Consider the following 16603-nt stretch of genomic DNA (forward strand, 5'->3'; position numbering starts at 1 on the left):
CATTTAAATTCTGTGTTATACCAAGAAGAAAAACTTGACAAGCCTATGTTGTTTTCTCTGCCCTATTGGATCTTATCTGAACACAGCTCTTATTAATACCGACTGGAGTCCTGACTTGACAACCACTAGATGGGCGGGAGGGTAGGAAATGGGCTTATGTGAATAACAGGTTGCAAGATCCCATTGAGGTCACTTCCTGCCCCGGGGCTTGCTTGAAGCCTGAGCACACTGAGTTATTGCCTCGGTGTCCCCTTTGAGCTGCACCGAAACAGCTGTGTTTCTCTCTCTTTTATGAAAATGTTGATTGCCATGGTATTTATAGTAGGAAAAAATTTAAAAATGGCTTGAATACTCAGTGGGATATCATGGTACATAATGGTTATGCAGAATGTGGAAGGCTTGGAAAAATGCATATGATTTATGAAAGTATAGGATATAGAATTATCCCAACAATGTTTTTTTCTTTCAACTTTTCCATATTTTTCAAATCACATGTAATAAACATTTACACAGTTTAATGAGAATAACTTATTTTTTAAAAAGAAGAAAAAATAATTTGGCGGTCATGGATAGCTACAGCAAGGTAGCTATGGCTGATCAAAGATTTGTCTCTTGTTGCATATGTTAACTCCTCTCCAGAAGTTAGCCTCTTACCCAGGTAAGGAAAATGTCTGCTATGTAGATTCTCCTCACATTAATGAACATTAAAAAGTTATGTTGAGTGGTATCTGGGCATCCTCAGGTAACTAACTACCCTCTCAAAGTGAATAGTGTTAATTAGGCCAACAGTATTGTTCCTTTTCTATTTTAAAGATTTTCCCTTAAAAATAAGGAGGAGGGCTAGCAATCCAGAATACACTGGAACTCCCTATGATCATCTTCTTGAATAGCTAATTACTATATGAGAAAACTTGTAAATGACCCTTCTGAAGCTTTACAGGGTGAAGAAAAATAAACAGTTATACACAAAAAAAAATGCCTTGCAGAGTATTTTAAGTATCCAGTATCCTGAGAAGTTAAACCAGTAGAAATTTTTCAGATTGACTGAATCAATAACAAATGAGAATCTGGGAGAAAAATGGAAAATGAATGGTGGCAAATAAATCTGTAATGAAGCCATTCTAGTTATAAAGGTTAAAAAAAATATAGACACACACACACACACACCCTCCAGCTGAGAGGAGCTGCCATAAGTAGCTAAGGAGATGGTGCTATGGAGCAAGTAGCTGGCCAGATAAACCACCCAGAGAGCAGCCGCCCAGCTAAGGGGATGTGGGACATGTGAGTTTGGGATATGAATACAGAGAGGTTTTGAGGTCATATCTGATGAAAGTAGATTGAAATAATTTTATGATGTCAATATCTTTATATTTTTTAAATGTTTACATTTGCCTTAGAGTGTCATGAGAAATTTTACATATTGCAAAGTGGTCCTCCTTGATTTGAGTAACCTTTTAGATATGTTCTTGCTATTTAACTTAAGTGAATGCAAGAAATGCGATGAGTAAAAAAAATACAAAACTTCCTCTGGTCCAGTACAAAAGCCACATGGAGGTCCTGGAGAAATGGAAAACCAATTGTCATTCTTAAAGAGGATTTAAAAAAGATTAAAATAATTATTAAAATTTGTCAGTTCAATTTAATGGCAACTAAAATGATTATACTCAATAGATTTTTAGGAGATAGTAGATTTAGAAGGGTATAGATAAGTGTGGTGATTATTGTCGACAACGAGGCTTGGAGCACACCTCTGCAGACTGTCCGTAGTGAAATTAATTGTTCACCAAGACACATACTAGAAGAAAGTGTTTTGGTAGATGATGTCAGTGAGAGAGGCTTTTTATAAAGTCTTCTAGAAAGTTATGTGAAAAAATTAAAAGTACAAGTTTATATAAATGGAATGGAACAGGATTCTGGAATGATCAGAGCTAGATTAAAAGGCACAGCCATGTGTAAAGGCTGAGCAGTCATCTCCTCAGGTGCTCCTTGTGCGTGTAGAGTTAGATGACTGAAGTTTCTCTTAGGATGAAACATGACAACAATAGTGCATCTTGTCATTGAAGTGCACAATGACCATAGTTTTGAGTTCATGGCAGCTCTGATATGACCTCTGGTAGATTCAACTGGAAGCACAATATTCACTGATATACTGAGAAATTTTCCACAGACAAATGGACAGAAGGAAAGATGATTGGACTTTTCCATTCAGAACACCAACAATAGACAGAGATTACTTTCAGGAAATTGAAATATGAAATGCGACAATGGTTAATTGTGAAGGAGAAAATGTAGAAGTTTCCTTTAGGTTTTGGCAAATGTGGCAGTACTTGGGAAATTGTGACATGTTACGTTGGAAATGTGCTTCAGAAAGCATATCCTATGTGTTTCCAGGGGACATGGAGCAAATTATGAATAACATGACTAATTTAAGAATTTCTTCTATATGATTTCCTCAGGTGTTCCGAAGGTAGATTATGTATATAAATCAAGAAGGCTTGACCTAAGGAACAAACTATAGGACAAATTTTCGTCTGGGTACCTTGAGAATTATCCTTGTTTTCAAATTCCATGATGATTATTTATTTCTCTTTTGGCGAGCTGTGAAATGTGGAAACAAATCAAAATCTAGATATAATAGGTAGCATAATTAGGAAAGAAAATAAAGAGTTGGAATTTTTAACTGTTGTGGAATGGTAGGTAATCAGGTTTTCTCTTATATGGCCACCCGAGAACAGATGACCTTTGCTTGGATGTCTCCAAATCTAGAGGCCCTGACACAGTGTTCAAATGCCTCCACCCAAAAGGCAACCAACTTGGGGAGTGTGATCAAATGAAATTAACCCTGAACATGTGTGAGGAATAATCAGTACCTGGACAAATTTGGCCAAAGAAGAGAACAGCCAGATGCCCTGCATCGAAACCTCAGTGATACCCACTCCCAGCAGTGACTTCTTCAGCACCCTCCCAGAAATATACTGAGACCAAACATGCATTAAAAAGGAAAAAATAAGGATTGACTGAGCTACCTCAGCAAACATTTCTACTACATTCTTAAGTAGCAAAAAAGGAAAAGTGCTTTCCTGTTTCATCTTTGAACGGGCCTTCCCATCCAAGGAGGTGAAACTACCCACCGGTGAAACTGAGCACACTGATGTTTTTAAGATTGAAAAGTCTTTCATCTATCGTTGTAAATATTCAGACCATAGAAACTTAATCAACAAAATGAGCTCTCTGGAGAGCTGTACCTCTTATGGTTTGCTTGCACATCAGTAATTTCTGCTCAAAGTGCTGATTAGAACTGGTAAACAGTATATTAAATATTGATATAAGAATAAGCAAAGCAGAACTTGAACCAGATTCAATGTGATAAATAGCATTTTTATAACAATAAAGATGTATTAAACAGGGTTTAAAGGAAATCGTATGAAAAGTATAATTTGAGATAGTATCATATTTCTATATAGATTTTATACGTCAATGGTGAAAAATAACCAATTTCAATGACATTCTTGTTGTTTTCATCTGTGATAGTCATGGGTGCTTTTTCCCTCTTAGGGTACCAAAGTTAACTGAGCTGAAAATTTTTGAGTATCAGTTCATTTCTTTCCACAACTTGCATTTTTACCTGTTTCATTTGTGAGCTTTTGGAACTGTGATTTTTAATGCCTTCTAAAGAAATGGAGGTTTAGCATAACATCTACCTTTTTCAGTTCAGACCAGCCAGCCATCTAATCCGGGGTTGGCAAACTATGGCCTGTGGGCCAAATCTGGCCCACTACTTGTTTTTGTATGACCCATAAGCTAAGAATAGTTTTTATGCTTTTAAATGGTGTTTTTAAAAATCAAAAGAAGAATATATTTCAATACATGTGAAAATTATATGAAATTCAGATTTCATTGTCTGTAAGTAAAATTTTGTTGGAACACAGTCACATTTATTCCTTTATACAGTGTCTGTGCTACACAGCAGAGTTGAGTGGTTGCGCCAGAGACTCTCTTGCCTGCAAAGTCTAAAATACAAAATACGTACTACTGGCCGTTTACTGTAAAAGTTTGCCAGCCCCTGATCTAAGTTCTTGGATCAGGTGACTTGTACACGAGCATGCATACTCTGTCTCTCTCTCTCTCTCTCTCTCCCTCCCTCCCTCCCTCTCTGTCTCTCACACACACACACAGACACAATTTCCTAAAATATTATCAACTTTCTAATTTAAGTGGTTATGCTTAATTCCAAAGACTCATACTGCTATACTACAAATTTATTCTCAAAGCAATAACTCTTTAGTTTTCTGTTTATGATTCCACTTTACAAAAGACATGCACAAATGATTTATTCCTTGGTTACCTGGAGATAATACAGTTGAAGATTTTCTGGAAAGCCTTTTTCACACCAAACTCAGATATACCTTATATTGAGTAAATGTTTAGATTAGATCCTAGAATTATAATGTTGATTCCCTGCTTTTTCAAAGTCTGACTGAAAGTGTTTAATTGGCATTTTTGAGTGTGCTAGCCAAAGAGGGTACAGTATTATTTCATATTACTAGTCCTGCATTTGTCACCCACATTCCATTTTGGTTAAATTGGCTTTCTTTTCTTTTCCTTTCTTTTGTTTGTTTGTTTTCTGATTTTTAATACCGCAAAATCATCACAGTATCAATTGAAAGTAATCTTTTAACCTTATAAAGAAAATCTTGATGCAGTGACACTTTTCCTGTCAAGTACAGCAGTCCTTTGAGACAAAGGTGCACGTATTTTCCTTTCCATCCATGAAGTTATTTTTAATGGTATTTCTTTCTTTGATTATCAAAGAATCTCCCTGCAGGCAGTGTTATTTCCGCCACCTAAGAATGTTTGTAAAACGTTGGATCACTAATGGTGCCTGCCAAGTTGAATTTACGTAGAGTTCCTAATATCCTATTTAATTAACATTGAGCACTTGTAGATGCTTCAGGGTGGAATACAGAGCAGAATGTCCTCAGGAACTTTGGTATGGAACAGACTCTGGACACGTGTCTATGGGCTGTTTAGTTGTCTCTTTCAGTTGGCCTTATGCTTGAATAAACTAGGCCTCGAATCTTTGTCATTCTCATGCTCACAATTTCAGGTTTTTGTACTATGGTGTAGCTTAGACTTATTCCTTACTGTAGGAAAACCTAACTCTGCAATGTGATTTAAAATTTTTTTTTTTTAAGTGTGGGGTGCAAGTAGCCTAGTTCATGGTTACTTTTAGGACCTGATAAATAATCCCATTGCCTTTATTCTTCTAATTAAAATGATCCTAAGTACTTTGAAAATTAAAAATATATGTAGGAAGGGGCTGGCCCAGTGGCTTAGTGGTTAAATTTGTGCACTCCACTTTGGTGGCCCAGGGTTCGTGGGTTCTGATCCTGGGCACAGACCTACGACTGCTCATCAAGCCATGCTGTGGTGGCATCCCACATACAAAATAGAGGAAGATTGGCACAGATGTTAGCTCAGAGCCAATCTTATTCACCAAAAAATATATATATATATATATATATATGTGGGAAGAAGGGGATCCAACTCCTGATTTTTAACTGACGCGAATCATCCTGAAATTTCAGACGCGTGCCTGTGCTCTGCAAGTTTTATCGGCCATCTTGGAAGGCTCAAAACAATTTCTTTCTGTTGCTGAAGATACCAGTGACCACAGAAGGGCTTTTACTCCCTTCTCTGTGATGATTGCTTCCAGCATTCGAGAGCTGCACAGATGTCTCTTGTTAGCTTTGGTGGCTGAGTCATCCTCACAGACCCTTACTCAGATAATTAAGGTAAATATGCCAAGTTATCTGTAGGTTCCAGAGGGGGTTTTTCTGTTTCAATTTTGTATAATGTTTTACATTGCCCAAAAGTAACTTGACTTAAGAATATAACTAAGTAGTAATTTTGCTTAAAGATGTCCTATTTGGAAGTCTGTACCTACTTGTGTGATCTTACCTACAATCTCTGTATGTCCAAATAAATGATTTATTAAAAATACTCCTTTATCTTTAGTATTAAGTTGTACCAATGAGAATATAAGTGCTATTCCCGCCCCACCCCACCCCCCGCCCAAAAAAGGACAAGAAAGTAAGGGACTGATTTTCAAATAAGTGTAAAGACTTTTCTTTTTTAATTAAATGCTATAAAATTTTGTCTCTGTGCTATGGCTTAATCAGGCGTATTGATGAGCTGTTCTTGTGTTTCACAGTGCCTTGCGAATTTAGTATCAAATTCACCTTATAATCGTCTGAAACTCAGCCTGCTGACCAAAGTCTGGAACCAGATAAAGCCTTATCTCCGCCACAAAGGTTGGTGGTTGTTTAAAACTGATTGCTTCTTTATATCAAATCTAGATTATTCATTAAAAAAAATTCAGAGCATTTTTGTAGCTCTAAGATTAGCTCTAAGATATCTCTGCTTATTCTCAAGTTTTCGGGGGCATCAACTACTGCTAGAACCCCACTTTTGACTCCTGAAGCCCCACTGGGCACCATCGGAAGAAAGTGAGCTGGAGAGTTAATTGTGAAGTTTAATGCCTCAGTGCTTCAGTGCAGTACCCAGAGTATTCCTTTAGAATTGGGATTGAGCCGAGACCAAGGAGTCCCCCTCTGGTTTATAATAGGTCATATCCTTTAGGCATAAGTAGAGGATGGATGGACAGTCAGATAGACAGACATCGTCCTCTTTTTTGGAAAGAAAAACTGGAATATAAAACCTAACTTCTTTAACAATATCTCCTCTGAAGTTCGGATAAAATTCCAGACCCTCAAATCCCCACTGACTGTACAGAGTCTTATTTTTTATTTCCTGACTTATCCCCACACCTAATGTATATGTGCTATAAACACTTGCTTTTAGAACATTTGTTTTTCTTTTGTTTGCAAGCTTTAGGATCAGACCGCATTCTGACAAGTTGAGTTTTTCAGTCAGAATTCTAGAATTTGGAGGAGGTGTGGATGTTTTTTGTAACATCATGGGAAGGGTACTGAACCCAGAGCCAGTCCAGGGGTCTGCAGCCCACTCTTATTTCTGCCATCTCATAGTCATGCCCTCTCTGAACCCTAATTTCCTCCTAACTGGAAGAATTATACCTACCTCATAAGATTTTAATGAGGCTTAAATGAGATAATGATGTGTAAACTAAGTCCAGTTCACTCCTTTCACCAATGTGTGAAATGGGACTCAGAAAGATAAATCTTGCCTTAAGGTCTCTCGTCATGTTAGTGGCAGAAGTAAGATTAAAACAAGCCAAATCTGGCTCAGTCCCCTGCTCATTCCACTGCACCAGCTTTTCTCCATGTGCAAACTGAGGGGAGTGGACATGTCTCAGAGGTCCCTTTCAAGTGTCTGGCTTTGTCCTTCAGCAACTTTTATTAAAATGTTCAAATCCACAGAAAATTTGAAAGAATAGTACAGTGAACAACTGTATATCTCTGCCTAGACTTAACAGTTGTAAACATTTGTCATGTTGGCTTTCTGTCTCTCTTTCTACATGTATGTATCTGTGTACGTATGTATGCATATATGTGTGTGTGTATATGTGTATATTTTTGTGTATGTATAGATATTTATATAGACTTTTTCCCTTGAACCATTTGAAAGTAAATTACAGACATGATATTTCACCCTAAATACCTCAGCATGCATCTCCTAAGAATAGACAATCTCCTAAAAAACACAATACTATTCTTGCACCTAAAAAAATTACATTGACTCCATAATATTGTCTAATGTCTAGTCCATCTTCAAATTTCCCCATATGTCCCAAAAAGTCTTTTATAGGTTTTTTAAAAAATCCTGGGGGGCTGGCCCAGTAGCGCAGCAGTTAAGTGTGCGCGCTCCACTTCATTGCCCCAAGTTTCACAGGTTCAGATTCCGGACACGCACCGACACACCGCTTGTCAAACCATGCTGTGGCAGCGTCCCATATAAAGTGGAGGAAGATGGGCATGGATGTTAGCTCCGGGCTGATCTTCCTCACAAAAAAAATAAAATAAAATAAATAAATAAATAATAAAATTAAAAAACCTGGGTTCATTCAAGGTTCATGCATTGCATTTAGTTATTATGTCTCTTTAGTCTTTTTTAATCTAGAGTAGTCTCCCCACCCTTTTTTTTTTCCTTTCACCATACTGATTTTTGAAAGAGTCTAACCCAGAAGTCTTATAGAATGTCTCACATTCTCAATATGTCGAATTGTTTCTTTATCGTGTTGTTTAACTTGTATTTGTGTCCCATGTATTTCCTATAAACTGGAAGTTAGGTCTGGAGGTTTAATTAGATTCACGTTAAACAAGGATGCCATAATTCTTAATTGCCTGCAGGAATAATGATGTTCCTTACGATAGCTGTTCCCATGGTGATAGATTCTTATTGTTTCCTTTGACAGACGTTAATGTTCGAGTGTCAAGTCTCACTCTCTTGGGAGCCATAGTGTCCACTCATGCACCTTTACCTGAAGTCCAGCTACTTTTACAACAGCCCTGTTCTTCTGGACTCAGCAATAGCAATTCAGCGACTCCTCACCTCAGCCCTCCTGATTGGTGGAAGAAAGGCACCTCAGGACCCTTTCTGGAAGAAGCATCAGTTAGCTCCCCTAAGGGGTCTTCAGAGCCCTGCTGGCTCATTCGACTTTGCATTTCCATTGTTGTACTGCCCAAGGAGGATTCCTGTTCAGGTAGCGATGCTGCCTCTGCGGCAGGAAGCACCTATGAACCATCCCCCATGCGACTGGAGGCCTTACAGGTAGGAGGTTTCATTTCCTCATTTCTGAAATGGCAGTAATCATTCTTCCTTCATAGGGTGATTGTGAGGAGTGAGGCTATGACAATAATGTAAAACCCAGCCACGTGTCAGCGGTGTTAGTGGGAGCTGTATTTTAAGGTTTGAGTGCTTTGTTTGCTGCTGTTTTGTTTCGGTGAGGGGGGAGCTTGGTTGTAAAATGTCAGGTTCCTTCCTTTATTAGATGACAGGTGGGTATACTAGATTACATAGTAATTCTGAAAGAATTGTACAGTTAATCTTTGATTTCTGCAACTTAAATAAATGTTTAATTCTCTGTAAACTTCTCTTTGGTTACAGACAAAATAATTGCTCCTTCAAAGGAAGCAAACAACCCTAGATGAACATATTTGCTTTTTCTGTACTCAAATACGATCTAAGACATGGGTTTGGTCCTGGGGTTTGCTGCTGATTGTCTGGTTAATATTACACATGTCCTTTAACCTCTTTAACCTTTCACTTTTTCAGCCTTATTTTCTTCAGCTGAAATATTCAATTAATATCTACTCAAAAAATTCTTCCTAAGCTTAAAGGAGATAGTATTGATAATCTTAACGAAACACATTTCATAAATTAGAAAGCACCATAAAATAATATGATATAGTTAATTGATTTCAGTCATAAAAGAAAGATTATGGTTGTTTTTCATTTCATTCAGCATCAGATTTCAGCCGCTTGTTAAGTGTGCGTGATTTCTGAAACACTGAAACACTTTCTGGATATTGCAGCCCCGCGTTCAGGTCTTGGGGTTAATCCTCTGTTCTCGTTGCAGGTGTTGGCTCATCTGGCAAGAGGCTACTTCTCAATGGCTCGGCTCTACTTGATGGAGCTTGGGGAGGTGATTTGCAGGTGCATGGGGGAAGCAGATCCGTCCATTCAGCTTCATGGAGCAAAGGTAGTTTTCATTAAAAGCCGCCTGCTTTTTTCTTCTCTTCCCTTTATACTCTTCCCTCTGCTGCCTGCCCATCAATTCTGAGGTTTCTTTGAGAGGTTTTAGGCAGGGAAGTCATACATTTCTCTATTTTTGGATCTACATATAAACCCAAAGAACTGATTTGGTAATAAATTAACAATATATAACTGGTGATTTTGCTCCTGGAAAGAATGCCTCTGACATAGGTGTTACTGAGAAAAAAACAAAAACTAGCTGGAAATTATTTTTCCTCTTGATTTGAGATACTCTCCAGACGGAAGTGGTTTTTTTACCTCCTCCATAGTTCTGATACTCTGCTTTGATAATCTGTTTCTTTTATCTTGGCAGCTTCTGGAAGAAGTGGGTACAGGCTTAATACAACAGTATAGACGTGATTCCAACATAGCACCTGATCAGAGAGTGCCAGTCACCTTGGTAAGTAAATGTTAATTCATAGTTTTCTCGTTTCTTAGTGCTTCAGTCACTTTTATTTTGAGGCTCAGTGATAAAGTGGAGTAGACAATATGGTTTCTTCCAGTGTCAAAAATTATGGTTTATAATCTAGAATGACAGGATACTTGCGTAAATAAGTATTATTTGCATTTCAGTTTATTTGCAGTTCAGTACGTGGTAGGAATATGTGTAACAGACAGTCAGCAATGGAAAGACCAATATTTCTTTTGCATAAAACCTAGTTTGGTTACTCAGCCTGCCCAAGTAGGGCAGGTGGGATGGTGGGAACAGCCAAGGATTTGGAATCAGAAGGCATGAGATCAAATCTAGGGATCATTGGGGCCAGCCCCGTGGCGTAGCGGTTAAGTGCACGCGCTCTGCTGCTGGCGGCCCGGGTTCAGATCCCAGGCGAGCACCCACGCACTGCTTGTCAGGCCATGCTGTGGCGGCGTCCCACATAAAGTGGAGGAGGATCGGCATGGATGTTAGCTCAGGGCCAGTCTTCCTCAGCAAAAAGAGGAGGGTTGGCATGGATGTTAGCTCAGGGCTGATCTTCCTCACAAAAAAAAAAAAAAAATCTAGGGATCACCACTTAATGGATGTGATTATAAGCATAGTTTCTTTGTTGTAAGGAGAAATAAAAATTCATAACTCATAGGGCTATTGTAAGACTGAATGAAATGTAAAGATACTGACAAATAGTAGTAGCTCAATGAATGTTAATCCCCTTCCCTCCCTCATTGCCACATGATTCCTATTAAATTCCTGTGATCTTAGGTTGTTTCTGTTGCCCTCACGCTGTGCCAGTTCTTTGGAAGAAGAACATGTGACCTCACTAAAGAAGGCTCTACTTAGTGCCAAAAGCAAAATCAACTCAACATTAGTGATGTTTTCACCCTTTGCCCTCTTCATCCTCCCTATTCTTTTCCCTTCACAATTTCCATCATCCTTGCAGTGAATTAAGAATGTCTAGCCCTAGTCCCTTCCGTAGACTGCCACTAAAGCTGAAATGTCACCATTTGCAGGGAGATGAGTTGAGCTTTGCTATCACAGACCTGGGTTTGAATCCAAACTTCTGCTGTTGTTCATCAAGTGACTTTAGGCAAGACTGGTAGCTATTCACACTCGGGTGTTGTTTCATCAAAAAAGGGATATGCTTTCTGTATTACCTATCTGTTGTTGAGTAATAAATTATCCTAACCACTTAGCAGCTTAAAACACCACACATTTATTCTCATATATTTTCTGTGGGTCAGGAATTGAGAGCAGCTTAGCTGGGTGGTTCTGGCTCAAGTTGCTCATGAGGTTGCAGTCAACCACACTTGACGGGGATTGGAGGCTCTTCTTCCACGCTGGCTCACTCTCATACCCAGCAAGTTAGTGCTGGCCATTGGCAGCAGGTCGCACTCAGTTCCTCCCGATGAGGACCTCTCCAGAGGGCTGCTGGAGTGTTCTCGTGACATGGCAGCTGGCTTCCCCCACAGCAAGTGAATCGAGAGAGAGAGCAAGACAGAGCTGCGGGGTGTTTATGACCCAGCTTCAGAAGTTTCACACTGTCGTTTCCACAACATCCTATTAGTTACACAGGTCAGCCCTAGTCAGTGTGGGGGGGCGCCGCCTCCTAAACATCAGGAGGCGAGAATCATTGTGGACCATCTTGGAGGCTGGCAACCACACCTGTCCACCTTCTGGATTGGGGCAGGGAGGACCCAGACTGGGTTTCCAGGAGCTGGAATTGTAGGGAGGACAGAACTGGTGCATGGGATACATGGCACAACTCAGGACTAAATCCAGGAAGCAGAAAGTGAAGACACCAAAACCCCAGACAGATTTGCAAATGGACTTGAAATCCAAGGGTTTTTATAAAGCATGGCAAGGAACGTGTTAAAGGTACTCTTCAGATGCCTACCTTAAGGGGCTTCTTCAAAGTGCTTAAAGCAGAGCCTACTGCCCAATTTAAGAGTCTGCACCGTGCACCAGTCACTGTGCTAGGAACTTTACATACAGTATTACAATTTATTATCACAGAAACTCTGCCAAGTAGATGTCTTTGTCCTGTTTTACTGAAGAGGAACCAAAGCTTAGACAGGTTCAGTGAGTCACCCAAGGTCAGAGAGACAGCTGAAGGACTCAGCCCCAGCTCTGCCTCTGGATCCCGTGCGCTTTGGACTCTAACACACAGCCTCTGGGCTGCTCTGGGACCCTGATCCCTGTGCCCATGAGGAATCAGGTTGAAAGAGCCCTAACTGAGTGTTGGTCGATCTGGATTCTAGTCCAGCTCTGCTGCCCACTAGCAAGTCACATTATCTCTTCGTGCCTCAGTTTCCTTGTGTGAAAATGGAGGTAATGATATACATTTCATTTAGTTGTGCTGAGGACTAAAATGAGTTGATATGTGTAAAGCACTTAGAACAGTGCCTGGTATGTGATAAGCTCTCTGAAAAACCTTAGCTGCTACTACTACTGCTGTTACTATCATCATCTTCATCCCCCTCCTCATTATTATAGCTATTGCTGCTTAACTGGAGCAGACTGTAGTTTCCTAATCGATAAAATGGAAGGATTCAATTAGTTGTTTTCTAAATTTCTTTTCACCTCTATGGAAGTAGAACCAGTGAAAGCATTTACAAAAAGCCACTACTTTAAGGAAAAAGGTTTCATTACCATGGTCACTTCTGGTAGGCTTAGCATCAGTTGGTTCCACTGTTGTCTCTTGGGCTGTGGTTTTAATTGTGCCCCTGTTCCAGGTGGTGATGTTCTGGACTATGATGCTGAACGGACCTTTACCCAGAGCCCTGCAGAATTCAGAGCACCCGACTCTCCAGGCGAGCGCCTGTGATGCCCTGTCTTCCATCTTGCCGGAAGCTTTCAGCAATCTGCCGGTAACCTTAGGGGCATTTTCTCATCCTTAAATGATGCCCCTGAGCATCAGAGCTTGAGTTTGATTTTGATTCTTTTTCATTTTGAACCAGTATTCACCATCATCTCTGAGGAAAAGGTGCTTATTCTACCTGAGTGTTGGGTGAGAGCAGTGGGGAAACTTACAACCTCCGTGTCTTCAGAGAGCTTTTCCTCCCTGTGCTTAGAAGGCAGGTGGTAGAAGGGGGCGTAGCAGAGGCTTTGAAGTCAGAGAGATTTCAAACCCAAAAGTTAGAAGAACCTAGGTTTAAATCCTGGCTCTTCCACTTTCTAGCTCTTTGATTATCTTCTCTAAAACTGAGTTTTATCATCTATAAAATGGGAACGCTGTGAGTAATAACATGAAGTCTGTGAGAATACTTAGCAGGTGCCCAGCACATGTGGTCTTCAAACTGCTCGTCTCTTTCAGTCCTCAATGGCATTTGCATCTGTTCTCATTAGCTTTTATCAAGAAGGCAGCTTTAATCAAGTAGAATAAAATGACCTGCTTCACACAGTGGTGAAGGTTAAATGTGATCCCAGACGCTGTGTGTCCCCTGAACCAGGTGCTCCTCAGACAATAACTGGATCTGAGCAGAGAACCTCTGCCCTCTACACGGGGCCTCAAGGTCCCGGATGTGTTCACCTCCTGAGTATGGACTCAAACACATGACATGTCACAGTCGCTTGGCGAAGACGGTGGCTCAGAGTTATTTCATTCTCCCTTTTCCTTGCCAACCTTTCTCGTTGCAGAGTGACAGGCAGATCCTGTGCATCACGCTGCTGCTTGGGCTGAACGACAGCAAGAATCGTTTAGTGAAAGCTGCGACCTCACGGGCCCTGGGAGTCTACGTGCTTTTTCCCTGTCTCAGACAGGTCAGGGTGGCCCTCAGAGCTCTTGTGTGCCTCTCTGAGAGTCCCTGGTGGCTGTCAAGCTGTAGGATTGGACAGTAAAGGAAATTAAATTGCTCTGTAATCTGGTTTCCTTAATTGCTACTAAAATATAGTCATGCCTGTAGTTCATTTATTTTTAGTTACTTAGCACACTGCCTAGGACCCTAGATGCCCAGTAAATGTTTAAATTAATGGATAATTGAAAAAAAATGAAACAAGACATTACCATGTAATAGTAAGAATTTAGAAAGCTGAGAGAGTTTTTACTAAGAAGGAAATAAATTTCTCCTTCACTCTTACTTGTCATGTTTATCTCACTGAGGAGTGTGTAAGTGAATAGGAGGTGTTTTATAAATGTACTTCATTGTCAGCATCGTCTCCTGAGGGGGAAATCAGTCCAAGCCCAGAATTCACAGATAACTGTCACAGGCCGGGTTCTAAGGTGTTTGCAAGAGCAGGCTCTATAGGCTCCTCAGGTGTGCATGGTACATACCAAAATCATGGGGGACCTTCCCCTGGGATCTTAACGAGTATCCAAATTGTAACATATAAGAAGAATAGTAAATTGACTAAGTAAATGAATTTTGATTTCCAGATAGAAATTTGTGGTAAAGGCTTATAGCTTTTATCTGAAAATAAATTTCAGGATTTCCAAGGTAGCAGTGTGAACTAAAGTAACTACAGTGTGTTGTTTTGTTTATCTTACAGGATGTCATATTTGTTGCAGACACAGCAAATGCAATATTGATGTCACTTCAAGACAAGTCTCTGAACGTCCGGGCCAAAGCAGCCTGGTCCCTGGGCAACCTGACAGACACTCTGATTGTCAACATGTAGGTGTCTCAGCTCGTTTCCCCTGGTCACTTCTGAGGCTGAGGTCCCAAGAGGATATCTTTGATCCCAAGAACTAGCAGTAATTCTCCTATATTGTCTAGTCAATCTTCATGCTTTGTTTTGTTCTATATTACTTCAAATAAGAAGATCAGTAAGCTGTTCTTAATATATATGTATAAAAAATACTGTATGCTGTTGTAAGTATTATATCCACGTTATAAAAAATGTGGGAAATATAAAAGTAGAAATCCAGAACCTTAGTCATTTAAGTATAGTCATTTAATACCTTTTAAATATAGTATTTGTATTTTTTAAGTAATCTATTCAAGGTAAAAAAAAAAATTCAAACAAAGGGGTATTCAATGTAAAGGCTTTCTCCTACCTTAATCCCCTAGTTCCCCTCCCCAGAGGCAACTGTTGTTATTCATACACAAGTGTCTTGCTTTTTTGTTGCTTAACTCTAACGTATAACTTGTATAAGCATTCTCCTGACTTCTACTGACTTTTATAAATTGTTAGTTATTATTACACAGTCATCACTATATGATAATCACTTAACCATTCCTCTATTTTGGACATTTATATTGTTTTAGATTTTTATATGCAGTGAACATTTTTGTCCATGAAATCTCCATTTTGAGATATTCCTTTTGGTTACATTCCCAGATGTGGACCTACTAGGTCAAAAGGTATAGACTGTAAGTTCTTGATATTATCTGAACAGACTTGTGGAGCTGTTTTCCTGAACTTTTTATAGTTATACTAAGTGAATGTATTTGTGTATATATATATGTTTAAATGGGTTTTACCTTTTAACATGTTTTGCCTGCTTTGGGTGGAATAGGGAAACACCAGACCCAAGTTTCCAGGAAGAGTTCTCTGGTCTGCTGCTCTTGAAGATGTTGCGATCAGCCATAGAAGCATCCAAGGATAAAGACAAGGTAGACGGACAGCAAAACCCAGTATTTGTCAGTTAGATACTTAGCGTATTATAGTTTTATCCCACCAAATTTGTCCCTGTTCAAAGGAGATGGAGAGTGTACTCAGGGCGGGGGTGTAGGGTGGCCCTCTCCACACTTGTACAGTTCCTTTCCCATCTCCCGTCTCATGAAAAATATCCGTGTCATTTGTAATACTCCATGATGTGTCCATATTTGTTCTAATATTAAGTTATATTTTTCAAAAAATCTTCAGTAGAATTGACAAGTCAGAAAGAGGAGCAGCTTGGCTTTGATTATTCCCTGTTACACTCGTAAGTTTAAAAAGCATGGACCTGGGCTTTAGGGTCAAGCAGACATGGTTTGAATCCTGGCTTGCCCTTTAGAAGCTGGGTGACCTTTGGTGCATTGTTTAACTTCTCTGAAGGTCAGCTTCCTCCTCTATAACATGGAAGTCATTACGTATACCTCATTGGATTCTGAGAGGCCTTATGTTAAAGCACCTAGCACAGTACCTGACCTGTACCAAGTGCTTAACTTAGTACAGTGGTTCTGAAAACCTGGGAAACCCTACCTCAGACTAATTCAATCAGAATTTCTGGGGATAGGGGATAGGAATTTTTTTTAAAAAAGAAAGCTCCCCAGATGATTCTATTAATGCTGCAAAGGTTGAGACTCTAGCAGAAAAGTACTGGACTGAAATTATGAAACCTGCTTCTCTTCACCTTGCTGCAAACCAGCAGTGTCCTATTGCCCCGGGCCTTCTCTCTAAAACAGTGAAGAGAGACCTCTCTGAAGTCCAGTCTAACACTACAGAAACCATCGCGAGGAGCTCTGTAGCACCTCACCTCTCTGATGGCTCAGAATGTTAGCCACACGAGACCTT

General features: G+C 39.8%; 1 protein-coding gene and 1 pseudogene across 1 annotated transcript in view; both read left to right on the forward strand.

Moving 5' to 3' along the window:
• The window catches only part of HEATR6 (HEAT repeat containing 6), a 33064-nt gene that overhangs the window by 12242 nt on the left and 4219 nt on the right, over positions 1–16603 (forward strand). The window contains exons 10-18 of the mRNA XM_004434844.3: positions 5589–5795; positions 6215–6314; positions 8396–8751; positions 9560–9682; positions 10049–10135; positions 12901–13035; positions 13805–13927; positions 14654–14778; positions 15624–15720. Coding sequence (XP_004434901.2) covers positions 5589–5795; positions 6215–6314; positions 8396–8751; positions 9560–9682; positions 10049–10135; positions 12901–13035; positions 13805–13927; positions 14654–14778; positions 15624–15720 — 1353 coding nt within the window. The remainder of the gene's footprint in view (positions 1–5588; positions 5796–6214; positions 6315–8395; positions 8752–9559; positions 9683–10048; positions 10136–12900; positions 13036–13804; positions 13928–14653; positions 14779–15623; positions 15721–16603) is intronic.
• Positions 2–5582, forward strand: LOC147914960 (polypeptide N-acetylgalactosaminyltransferase 1 pseudogene; annotated as a pseudogene).

This window comes from Ceratotherium simum, chromosome 16 (assembly GCF_057802395.1).
Source record: "Ceratotherium simum simum isolate JZ-2026a chromosome 16, ASM5780239v1, whole genome shotgun sequence".
NCBI lineage: Eukaryota > Metazoa > Chordata > Mammalia > Perissodactyla > Rhinocerotidae > Ceratotherium > Ceratotherium simum.